This window comes from Echeneis naucrates, chromosome 16, assembly GCF_900963305.1.
Source record: "Echeneis naucrates chromosome 16, fEcheNa1.1, whole genome shotgun sequence".
NCBI classification, from domain to species: domain Eukaryota; kingdom Metazoa; phylum Chordata; class Actinopteri; order Carangiformes; family Echeneidae; genus Echeneis; species Echeneis naucrates.
Genome location: NC_042526.1, coordinates 23,150,528 through 23,163,623, shown reverse-complemented (window position 1 = coordinate 23,163,623; position 13,096 = coordinate 23,150,528). Strand labels below are relative to the sequence as shown.

At 40.8% G+C, this 13,096-nt stretch overlaps 1 protein-coding gene across 8 annotated transcripts in view; it reads left to right on the top strand.

Annotated features, from left to right (window-relative positions):
* The window catches only part of LOC115056913 (pleckstrin homology domain-containing family A member 7-like), a 135,326-nt gene that overhangs the window by 61,937 nt on the left and 60,293 nt on the right, over positions 1 to 13,096 (top strand). For all 8 annotated transcript variants that reach the window (XM_029523696.1, XM_029523695.1, XM_029523700.1 and 5 more), the window contains one exon: positions 11,738 to 11,821. In XM_029523696.1, the coding sequence (XP_029379556.1) occupies positions 11,738 to 11,821 (84 nt within the window). The remainder of the gene's footprint in view (positions 1 to 11,737; positions 11,822 to 13,096) is intronic.

Here is a 13,096-nt window from a genome sequence, read left to right as displayed (position 1 = left end):
AAAAGAGATTCGCAGAAGATGTCAAATTAGTGGCCTCATGCCGGACAATTAAACATGAAGTCCATGTAGAAAGAACAGCTGTGGAATTAATCGGCCAAATGTGCACATATGAGACCTGTGGTTAAGATAACAGCTGAAAGCACCACAGATTGTAAGGTAAGAAGTGGAGCGCTTCATATGGTATTATCTTTGAAACAGTTTTAGCTGTCAAAACACTGGTCAGTCCCTCAAAGAGGTCTGAGTCATGGTCACAGTGTTAGTGTAGAAATAAACACTATTTCATCTGTTTTCATTCATCTTCAGCCTCCAGCCCATGATTTTTTTCTGTTGTCTGTGTTTGACAGGTAATCAGCTGCGGATAAAAGGGCACTTAGCTCAATCCCATAGCAGGCCACCCATAAAATTAAGAGCATTGAATTAACACCTCTTGGGTTTCGCTGTAGGATTCCTGAAGCTGTATAGTTGATAGACTTTCACATTCGCCCTTAAATGAAGTGGAGGAAGAAGTATCTCTGGAGTGCTGCCACAGGGTCAGGGTTAGGGTTAGTGTGCTGTTTGTTTCAATCATTTCATCAGCACAAAGTGAGAAATTAAGTGAAAGAAAAAAGAAATCATTGCTCCAGATCAAGCCTCTTTGTTCTTTCCCCAGACCAGCAGCCATTAGAAAGTAATGAGGTTATCAGCAAATCACAGTTACAGAGATGATGTCAGCCTATCATGAATCATAGTGTGAACATACATCAGAGCAACTGTCTGAAAAATGACAAAAACCCAGTGACCATAAAGGTCCTGGCACAGTTTCACTCAGGCTGTGAGGAGATATTGATTATCAGGATGCTCCAACACTTTCTGGCACGGGGCTGAGAGGAGGAAAGAGCCAACACAGACTTAAATTAGATTGTTGAGCTGTTGTGTTTACTGCTGTTTAATCTGTAAATCATTTTCCGGAAGTAGTTTAATGTTATTTATAGTGTAGATGTCTTCATACACTTAACATTCAACTTTTATCCTCAAAAATACATATTTTTTGGCCTTTAATCAAACAAACAGCATTTACATTTGCACACTACACATTGGCTACGTTAGTATTGCACTGAAATTATTGTATACATATGCATGCATATTAACCTGCCAAACAAATATCAAAAAAAACAAAAACAAAAAACACACACTCCTCCTCCTTCTTCCGCCCTCATTCATAAAGGTAAACTAAATAACAGCAAAGAAAGCCCCGCACCTTCATTAAAATTTTTGTTATTGAGCTTTTCAAGGCTGAGATAAGCCTGGATGTCCCCCAGCCACTGAGCATAGGTGGACACCGCTGCGTACCTCCAGCACAGCACCCTGCCATAAAGGGCGACCAGGGGCTTTGGTTTAAAGTCAAAATAAGGGGCATGATACATCAAATGTGCCAGTCTTGAAACACAGGGTTGAAAAGAAGAGGAAGATACTTCAGGAAAATTCACGTATTCAGCAGCACACACACAAAACACACAACACCAGTTACAGATGTACTATGAATAAATAATCAATAAATAAATAGCTATCAAGAGCAATGTTGAAAATTGGTATTCATCATAATAAAAAGCTGCAAAGCTGGTGGTTGGACGGACAAAGGACCTTCTCAGCCTCTCCGTCCCACAGCGCAGTGAGATGAGCTGCTAATTGCATCCAGCCAGTATGATGTGGAGAGGGCGGTTCACATTGCCCATTATGGTGTGCAGTTTTTTCAGTTGTCAATCCATCTAGCCTCCTGCTGAGCAGGCCTTTTTATCCAGGCTGTCCAGCGTCTCCTGTTTCTGTCCACCATGTTGCCTCCTCAGCAGACAGCAGTGTAAAACAAAGAGTTTGCCACCGCTGTCAGGTATCACGTGCAGCAACTCACTGCAGACATCAAAAGATCTGAGCCTCCTTTGAAAGTAGAGCTGGCTCTGCACCTTCTAATACAGAGTGTCCATGTTAGCAGACTACTCAACATCCAAATATCTATAGGTCTCCACAACCTCAATGTCCACCCCTCGTATGCAGACCAGCTGACATGGTGGTTTAATTTTTCCTAAAATCCATCACCAACTTCTTGCTGTTGGAGATGTTCAGAAGCAGGCCATGCTCAGTGCTCTGGGGAATGGGGGAACATCCAGATAGCTGTACTGTAGTACTGTAGCAGCAGGTGAAGGACAGCTTCCTCCACACCAATATGTTCCTGTCAGGCAAACTGAAGGGGCTCTTGTTCCTGTGCTATCACAGTTGGAAAAGATGACCAGATAAAAGGAGACTTGAGACAGATAAATCATAGAAACCCAAGTGTTTTAGATCCACACTCTCATTGTATGCCATAAAATTCCAGTTTATAGAGATATATTTTCTCATTATTCAGAACTGGAGTCAGAGCTCCCTCTTGATAAATTACTGAAACAATTAAATAAATAATGTAATATTTTTGTGATTCATTTTCCTTGGACTGACTGATCAGTTAATTATTTCAGTGCTGCTTGGTTTTACAGTAGCGTGACTGCAGTGACAAACAGGCAAAACAACCCAAAATTCTGGAGAAGCAGAGTGACATCCAAGTCATGTGATGCAGCAGGTGCAATGTGCACTGCGTGTCAGTGACAGACAGTGACGCGTCCAGTACGTGTGGTCATGCGTGCTCACATGTGAGGTGTGTTGCACTGTGCGGACTGTTCTGTGTTTATGTAACCAGTGGAGGTTTTAGTGTCGGTCCTTCATAAATGTCATGTGGATATTGACAAGGTCAAAGAAGTCAGACTAGACGCAGAGGCCTTAGAGTGTAAACAGCTGACTGCTGCGCAGTGGTCAAGTGAAGAGGAGAGTTCACTTAAACTCCCCGATGTGAGGGGCACACTTTGCCTCAGCTGCTCGGCTCTGGTGAATTGAGCTCCGTTGGGGGCTGGAGGAATAAAAATCAAAGCTTTAAACTGAAATGAAAAGGAGAGTGATCTTTGTATGTTCCGCTTTCTCTCAGGTGAAAATAATGAGCCTTTTTTTCTGAACAGTTTGAGTCTCAATGTCTCTAAGTGGATGATCGAGTGAAACGGACAGATACCAATACTGCTTTTCTCAGACTACTTCTAAACTAATGAGCCACTCTCTGAAAAGTTTATTTATATTCAATGTTGCACTTGTCTTTACAATACAAACTGCTGTATCATTGACAGGATAAATGTCCCCATTACACTTTAAAGTATATGACTCAGAACCGGCAGTGATTTGGATGGTTTTGATAAAGATAAAGTTCCTTGGCGGGATCAGAAACAGGTCCCTGAATCTCATGTGCTGTATACAAGTTTATTTGATGTCAGCTGATTGTTGCAATTACCTCCTCTGTCAGTTGCACCTGAGTGACTCAGCTGACGCAGATGGAGCTGAATGTGTTCTTGTAATCGAATCGCCATTTGGTGACTGCTTCTTTGGAGGACACAAACCAAATTGTGGTCCTTCATATCCTTTGTTGACCATGAATATGCTCCAGGTTCCTCCTTTGCTGTTGCTTCTGTTGCCTTAGCAACCTCGGTATCACGTTAATTTTTCCATAAAAACCCACGTTTTTCACTGTTAGCTGAAACCCAATACTCTCTGTTGGTGTGTTTCTGCTGCCATAGTGCTTTTGTTACCAGTGTGAAATGAATCCTGGGATAGGTTGAGCTGAAAAGGAGCCACCCATAAATGGGACAGTCTAGTTGCGTAGACTGTGATGCATCAGTTTTGATGCAGCTCTGAATTGAGACATGGACCGCAGGGAAAGTTACCTGATTTCATGCTGCAAAGGTAGCACAATAGCAGTTGAAGAGTGTGTTACCTTGAGGTGTCACTCCTTGCGTCACTCCTTGCGTCACTCCTTGTGTCACTCCTTGTGTCACTCCTTGCGTCACTCCTTGTGTCACTCCTTGTGTCACTCCTTGCGTCACTCCTTGTGTCACTCCTTGTGTCACTCCTTGTGTCACTCCTTGTGTCACTCCTTGTGTCACTCCTTGCAGTATTGCACACTGATCTCACTCCCATGAGTGAGTTTGCTATTGAGTTATTTTGGGGCTCTTCTTCAGAAGTACTTTGGGTTTACTGTGACCGCTTAAAAATAAAAGCTAAACCGTGTTTTGCCTTTTGAATGCTTTTAATGTGAAGCACTGGATAAAGTTTTGGGTTAGTACCTATACAGCAGAGGTCAAGATCCAGACCTAGAAGACATCCTATCCACACAAGGACCAAAACAACCCATAAATAATCAAATCCCATACCATTTCTGACAAAGTGTTTCTATATCCTCTTGTTTTTTCAGCTGTAAGTGTGGAAGAGTAGTTTTTCCAAAAATAACTAACTAACCCAAAAATGTGTGCACCTCAACCGTTACTACTAAGGCCTATATTCCTTGGAACTAGCTGTATTTCACATATTGTTGAATAGCCCTTCTGTGGAAACTGAAGAGAACCCTGTGAGGCTTTCTCTGCTCTCTGGCTGTTGTGGAAAATCTGAAACATCACAGTGCATCAGCATGACTACAAGTCCTCAAACACTAACCAGCCTTATAAATATGCCATCATTTTGCATTGGCATGTTGGGCCTCCTCTGATGAGGCCATGTTGTAAAGCTGCACTGCAGGTAAACACGACACCTTACATGGAAAGCTGCAAGCCTACCGTCAGCATCAAGTGGGCTATTTTAATCAGCGGGTGTTGGGCTTTTTTGAGAGGCAGCTCTTTGAACAATATTGTTGTTATGTAAGTCTCTCATAGCTGGAGAACCAGCAGGGGAAGGTACAGCAGACCCTCAGTAGTCCTTCGAGATTCACATTCATGAGAGGGACCCAAAGTGCTGAAAAGGGAGTGGAAGACATATTTACAGTTGTTGCGAAAGGTTTTAGTTGATACCGTGCTTCAGGTGCTCTTCACCTGTCAGCCACATTTGGCTGATTACCGACAATAGGAGATATAGCACTTGAAGAACACAATGAAAGTCTGAGCAAGAGCCTTCAATTCAACGCCCGCAAGGTCTTCTGTTGTCTTTTGAGGCAGTTGCTTTACATTTTGAACTGCGTACAATGAGTTCATAGTGAGTTGAATTCCATCTCGTTTGAAATGAGATCATGTTTATACAGGAGCTGTGCGGTTTCAGCATGATACAGACAGCTGACAGGGACATGGGTGTTTTTCTATGTGTTTGATGAGGAGAAAAACATCTTACCTAAATGAACTAAATTATTATTTTATCAATATGCAGGAAAAAAAGTCATATTAGTTTGAAAGATAAGATAATACTTTATTGATCCCCATTGGGGAAATTCAAATGTCACAGCAGCACAAGGCAATAGAATAGGTGACAAATATAGATTTTAAATAGGACACAGACAACAACGACAATAAGAACAAGGTGACAAACGCGACCAGAAAAAAATCAGTCAGCCAGGTCAGAACTGTGTGCTGTACTTTTAATGTCACCTTATGACACATATTTCCTTGCAGCTCTTTCGCTTTGGACATTGCAATTTTAATACCGTTACGATTAACTTTTCATCACAAGCTGTAGCACTGAGTCAAATGATCATTCTGTTTTGGTATTTCTGTAGTCCATTTCACAGTATACATGATCAGACGAGCGAATCAGATTACTGAAAACTGCAGCTTTTGACTTTTCATCGTGTCCTTTTTTTACCTGCATTCAGTGCTTTACTAATCCCCAGAGATTGACAGTCAGATGGGTAGGGAAGTCTTGTACAGGACATCTTTAGCTATTACTCAGGTTACTCTTTCAATCTGAATAACCAACTAAAAACGTGACATTTACCATTTATGTTTCACGGTTCACGTTCATGTTATCCAATGTTATCCAAATCTAATGAACCTACACTGGACTTTCCCTTTTTCAGGGGAGAATAAGAAAGAATGGAAAATTGAACACCCAGTGCATGGACATAGCAAATGTTAAAGGCCATTGTTTAAAGGGTCCAATGTAAACCTTTTAGAGCTCCTTTCAGCATTTTTGTTTCACAGTGTGGCTCTGCATTTTTCCTCTCCTCTGAAATGAGAATATCAAGGCTATTATATCTCAGTCTATTTTGAAACTGTCTGCAGAATGAAATGATGATGCTGCTGATAAACACGTTGTTGGACACGTTGTTCCCCTTCATGTTCTGTGAGCAATCAGAGATGATATCAGCTTCACATATCGGCTCTGGAATAAACAATCTCTTGTTTCAATATGTAAGGATCAATATCTGCATCAAAGTGAGAGTGAGTGAGAGGAGTCGTAAATGCCTGTTTACCATGTGACAGTGTGACAAAGAGATCGGGGTTACCAAGTTAACATAAACCAAATACTGAATTTCATTGCAGAACGTCACCGTTGATTCTGCTTCTAATAATGTTTAACATGCTTGTGTGAATGAATGCATTTTTTCATCACCATAAATTGATATAGTATTTAATGCATGTACATCACATGCTGAGTTACTATTTCACCTCACGTGCTTTTATTTCACCTCGTTTCACCATGGTGCATGAATGCTACTCTCCAACACATTTGGAATAATATTGCCTTTCCCCTGGAGTGGTGCTTCACTGAAGAACATTGCTTTTAGTGCCATTCTTTTGAATTAACATAATAAACCATTAATGTTGTGTCAATCCTGTTCCATAATTTATTACTAATGTAATTTAGTTCCTATTTATGTAAATGTAAATTTCCAGCTGATGTAATTAAAAATTTTTTATATAATCCATTTACACCATGAGCTCCAAATGAACTCCAAATAAAACCGCTGCTACCACTGTTTCGTACCGTACAATCGTACGTAAATTTATTCATTCATTTATTTAGTCTCTTTTTAAATATTTGCATGGCTTACATTTGCTGCTATCTTTTTTCTTAAGTATTCTACGTACGTCGTAGTAGTACGTCTACTTTTAATGCTACTGCAGCATCAATGCAATGTCATTTCGTTCACTGTGCACTGTGCCTGTGTACCTGAATGACAAAGTTTATCTATCTATTGATCACAGACCTTTTCCATATATATTCATCCCTTTTTAAAATGTACCACTAATAATTTCTTTGCTTTTAGATTATTTATTTTATTTTCCATCTGGAAGTTTCTTTTTTATGTTTTTTTTAGAAAGCAATGACTTTTTGTGTTGTGTTCATATCGTCAAATGAAATAATACCGTATACGAAATATAAAAAATGGTTGATGACACTACAAAGTGTAGTAAAGACAATGCTGATGAACCATAAACCTGCACTTTATCTACTGACCATCAGGCGGCACCTCAGCTGGCCATAAAAAGAAGTTTGATTGCATTGAAGTCTATAGAAAAATTATCTCACTGATTCTCACTGATTTATTAGCTCGGTGAATATTTTCCTAATGAGTTCATGTTCTCAGTCTCTAATTTCAACTCTACTTCTTTGGAATGTGATGTTGATTTTATAATTGAAATATAACTGAAAGTTTCCTTTTTTTCCTTGTTGATGTTGAATAAAAAAAAAAAGAAAAAGCAAAACATACAAACAAACAAAAAACAAACAACTATTGAGATAAACAAATAGATGGAAGACTTTAGGCCCAAGACAAAATAACCGCATTACATAAGGACAATAAAAAAAAGAGAAAGAAACAGTGAAGTCAAGAAACTAGAGTATCCAGTAATGTTTTGCACATCATTAATTGAGAGGAAACTGTCAGGCCAGGGTCAGGCAAGACGTGTCATTGAATTTTTCACGAGTAATAATGTGTTAACTAAGTGTTCGTAGCTCAGTGTTACAGATGGTAACCATGAATGCAACATCCATGACAGTCCAGGCATTGGCTCGGTGCCTGTCGGTAAAAGCTCACTGACATATGACTGAAGTACATTTAATATTTGCTGTTGAATTTGTCGCGGCTCTGCAACAAGAGTTTGACGGTCATAACTCACTGCTCAGACACTCTGAGGACAAATAGTTTCTTTTCTTTCCATGGAACAACTGATCAATTATATTTCAGTGCTCTTCTGACAGTTATTAATTTGTGGAGCTCCTCAAACTAACCTGTGAGAATCCAGTAAGACCCTGTTCTCTGACAGCTTGAGCAACAATCTCCAGCATCGTGCAGTTCTACTTCTTTGTGCTTTTGAAAACGAAGGCTCCTCATGCTCCTCTGTGTTTTGTTTTATTTGTTTGTTTTATTTTCCTTTCCAGAGATTTTATTTGGCTAGAGATTCTTTACATTATGTAGCCAATGTACTTTTTCTTTTTTGCTTCTTGCCTAAAAACTGAACATACAGCCTGCGCAGTAAAGTCAATGTGTTGAGGTATAGAAAAGTACAGTCGGAGTGGTGGTTAGTCAATCACGTTTCTGAACGTTCATAGATGTTTTTGATTTTTTGAGTCCATCCATGTCCATTCTTTCAAATGTGACTTCTCAGTGTCATGTCATTCATTTCTCTGGGATGGAAGAATGAACTGACTGTTTTGGTCTTGTAACCTCTGTGTCCCAAGGAACTACCAAGGCACTTTTCTCTGATGTGCCACAAACATTCACTCAAAGATCAAATCAAGCTGTGGTTTTTGGAACAGGGTCCAAAATTCTGGTTCCGGGACCGGTTCCATCACTTCTGGAGTGATGGTTCCCCAAAAGGGCATTAGATTGTTGGCAGCTGTGTAATTCTTCTTTCATTTGGCTGTGCCTGTGCATTGAAGTGACTGTGGTCCATCTACGTGAGTGAGTTGAGTGGACCCGCCCACTGATCTCAGATCAGGAGCGGAACAGAGACAATGAGTTACCATCTAAAGTGTGGTTGTATTTTAACAGTTTTAAAGAAAACGAGGCAAAGTGTATTAAGTGTAGAAGAAACAGAAGAAAATGACACCACGAGCATACACAAGGCTTTAATTACAGTTTAGGTTGTGAACTGCAGCTGTTTTCACACTCTTTATTACTGGCATGTGCTCTGTATTTTTGGTGAAGGTATTGTTTAGTGTGTTTAAATACCACCCCTTCTATTTGCGTCTCGACACTGGCTCAAAGGAAGCTCCAACTAACCCATAACTGCCATTTTGCACACAAGGGTCTCGATGTTTAGCTCTCCTAATGCTTGTTGGCCAAAGATGCTTGCATGTTCAAGGGACCATAATGGTCTTGTGCTGTCTTTGAACTACTGGCAGTTTCTGGAGTTCAAAATCCAAACTTGGGAAAACAATAAGATACTGACAGGCATTGCAGTTAATTCAATGTAAGACAATGTCCCTTAAATAAGTAATAGACTGTGAAAAACCCACAGGAGTGAATTTGCTTTCAAATATCATGTTGTCTTTAGAGTGTTATTGCCTCAGGATGTACGCTTGAGACAGGCTGTTTTTCCCCTTTCACAGTCAAAGACCAGTTTGTCTTCCTAGTGTTTTAACTAGAAAATAAGAAAAAATCTGTGGCTGATTTTTCTTGTTTTATGAGCCAAGATCCCGTTGTAAAGAAGGGTCTGATGTGTGACATGAATGATTATCTGAGTTTGTGCTGATTCTGAATGTGTGGAACACCTGGTGGATTTAAAACATGTTAAAAATGGAAAAGCTTTTAATTGATTTTAAAGGGCTTCGTGTTACTGCCACTGTAACAGGAAAAGTAATAGGTACTACTAGTAGTAGTAAATTACCTGTCAGGAGGGAACTGTGTCACATACATCACTGCCTGCTAACAAGAAGATGTCTATGTGGGGTGCATTTAGCTGGAATCGGTTTCATTTGACAAGTTGTGTAGATGTCTTTGGTAGTGAGCTAATAATGGCACTGAGTCCCAGTTGGGGAGTTGCTGCTGCCATGTTACTGGGTCTCCGGAGTAACCTTGTGGGAGTCAATCTTCAGATACTCCAAGTGGGAGTGGGCTGCAGCAAGAGTTGTGCATGCTGCAAACGGAAGGAAAACAGAGTGACTCCGTATTGATTGTTGTCAGAGATGGAGGAGGAGCTCTGAACCTTTCCACACACGGGGTGTGTTTGCTAAGGGAGCATACCGTTCTTCAACCGTGTTGTACAACTGCTGGTGACCGCTAAGCAGAGCTACTCGGAAACTTTAGAGGGCGGGACCTTTTCTCAGTGTTTTTTGTTCTGTGTTCATTTTCAGGCGGCGGCACATAAGATATGTTTTACATGTTTGTGAGACAGTACTCATAAAACTCTCAACCGTGTGCAAACACTAGTCTAACGTCACTGCTATACTTGTATTTGATATATGTATATTTATGAAAAGGCAGGAGAGGTGCTGCTCAACAGTCAGTTAATTTATTTCATCTGTAGAATGTCATAGAATAATAAAAATATCATATCTAAGACACCATGGCAACCACATGGTCCTAAGCTTGATATAAAGTGTGCAATCATAAAATAAAGTAAGAAACTCCTGCTTGGCATTGACGATCAAAAGATTCATCATTTGAATGTTACGTTTTCAGAAACAAACCAGTTTCAGTCAAAAGGAATATAAAATATCACACTGATCCCTTCTTGAAGTGACACCGTGATGTCACACATTTTTTTGTTGGCTGCTGTTCTCAAGCCACCACTTTGTATTTGGTACTTCGCCATCCTGATTCATTTATTTATTTATTTATTTATTTTTGAACCAGTATAAACCATATTTCGAGGACAAATAGGAGCTAAGAAGTTTGGCGTGGAACTGACCAGCTCTTTACTCTATCCTCATTGGGCCATATGGTCTGTCAATCACACAGTGACCATGCCCCTCCATGCTTTATGGTCTACTTTACCTAAGTGGAACCACTATTTAAAAATTAGCATCACTGTTTAGAACCAGTGGATGACCTCATCATCAGGTCTAAGGCCCCTCAACACTGGCTTCACTACTCAGACTGTTCAAAGTCTCCATTCATTCACTCCATCATCTTCTACATTTCATCCATTTCCAGGTCACAGGGGGTGCTGGAGTCAATCCCAGCTCTCATTGGGCGAGGGCAAGGCCACCCTGGACAGGTCACTACTCCAACACAGGGCCAACACACAGAGACAGACAGACACCAACAACCACTCACACTCAGACCTACGGACAGTTTAGAGTCAGCAGTTAACCCAAACATGATGTCTTTGGACAGTGGGAGGAAACCCGGCACAGGGAGAACATGCAAACTCAGCAGAGAAAGGACCCAGGCCGTCTTATGGTGGGGCAACAACACTAACCACTATGCCACCTCTGTGTTTGTGTTTATTTGAGATGAGAAGTTTATTTAGCCAATAACTTCTTTGTTCATGTTGACAATCAATGTAAACATTAAAATACACAGCGATCCCGTCACCCTCCATACTGTCCTGTGTTGTTTGTCCAGTGACATGCTTTTACACTCTGGTTGAGGCTTAGAATGACTGCCTCAGTCAGTCTGTAACCGGTGGAGGCCCAGGCCTGCGCTGTTCAACATTTTGTGCTGAGCCCAACAGTTTAGCCCATACAGGCTGTACAGGACGAGTGGGGTGGGGTGAGTGGGTGGGGGTCTTGTGGTCGCCCCTTCACATTCTACACTGGGCTGGAAACGTCAGGGATGAAGATTCATCAGGGTGAGGAGGTTGGACAAAGCTCCTAAGCTTGCTGCTCCTCTGGGGAATGATTGGACTGTGTACGCTGTGCTTGTGAACCTGCGGACTTGTGAGTCTGTGAGGGAGGGTGTAAAAATCCTGGGTGATGCCTTCACCCTGTTTACAGCACAGTGAAGGTTTCTAATTGTGTCCTTCCTCTGTCACCTCAGTCATAACCAGAGGACCACGGCGTTTCGGCACCCAGTGACCGGACAGATTTCTCCAGAGAACGTAGACTTTATCCTGCATGAACAGTAAGTGATTGAGTTTTTTTACTTCTCTGCAGCCTGTCCATGCATCTGTCCATCAGGCATTTTGGTTGCTTTGAGGTACATTTAGCTCCGCCAGCTGTTTTGAGATACATCAATGCTGACGTGTTCTCTATCTTAAATTTGTGTCACTCACCTCATAAAATGACATTAAAAATGAGGAGCATCTCAAAAAGAAAATCTGCTTTTGGAATTAGGACTGTTTTGTAGATTGTTATAGTGTCATCCTGCAGTTGTCTGACCCTCTCTTTGACAACGGCTCAGAAATAATTTCACCTATGTCTCTCTGTTTTAACTCAATTATATTTTCTACATCTTCACTGAGTAGGTGGAATGCAGGCTCCTTGAAAGCTTCTATGTTGTTGAAGTTGAGATGAGGGCATGATAAATCCAAAGGGCTGCTTTTGAAAGAAAAGTGAAAGGAGAAGGACAAGCAGTGCTGCTGGAGTGGTCTCACCATTTGCTAATTTTCAGTCAGATCTTCTTCGCCATGTTACAGTTGGAAGGTGCAACTCAATGTGCTAATAGTTGCATCTGTTTCGTTAAGTCTGCTTTTTTGGCCAGAGTTTGAGGAAACGATTGTTGAATAAGCAGCCGGATAGTAGAATTTCTCTTTTAATGGTAAAGTCGGGGGAGTTTTTGTGTTGATACCAAGTTCTGGCTTCCAGTATTGGACAATATTGAATATTGCTATAATTTCTTTCAGAAAGCGTCCAAAAAAACAAAGCCAAATGTAGTTTAAAACACAAAATAAAACAATACAATTACATGATAGGACAGGACACTTCCACCGCAGAGATAATGTTCTGTATCGTGATGACTGGACATGAATGTAATGTATTGTTGAAGCCTCACCCAGGGTTCAACCTGGTCCCTTACACAAGTGCAAATTAGAGCTTTTATTCAGAATTTTTTTATCATAAGTGCAAGTCTGAAATGACACCACAGTTTTCCATGTAATAACTTTAAAGTTGCTCTTATACTACTTTTGCTTTTCAATTAGAGGAATTATCATCTTCACCCAGTCATGACTCAGTCAGCTGCTCTTGCTGCTTTCATGTCCCATGATGCTTTGCTGAGCATCATGGGACCAGGTGAGTGCAGGTCTCTCTGGGAAATAAACTCTGAAGTCAGAGTGCTTACTCGTGCCTGTTGGGTCAGCAGTTTATGTTTCACTCCAAGTGTTCTTATTAGGCAAAGATTTCCTGCCAGTGCCTGAACTCAACACCAGACTTTCACCGCAATAGCGACACTCCTCGA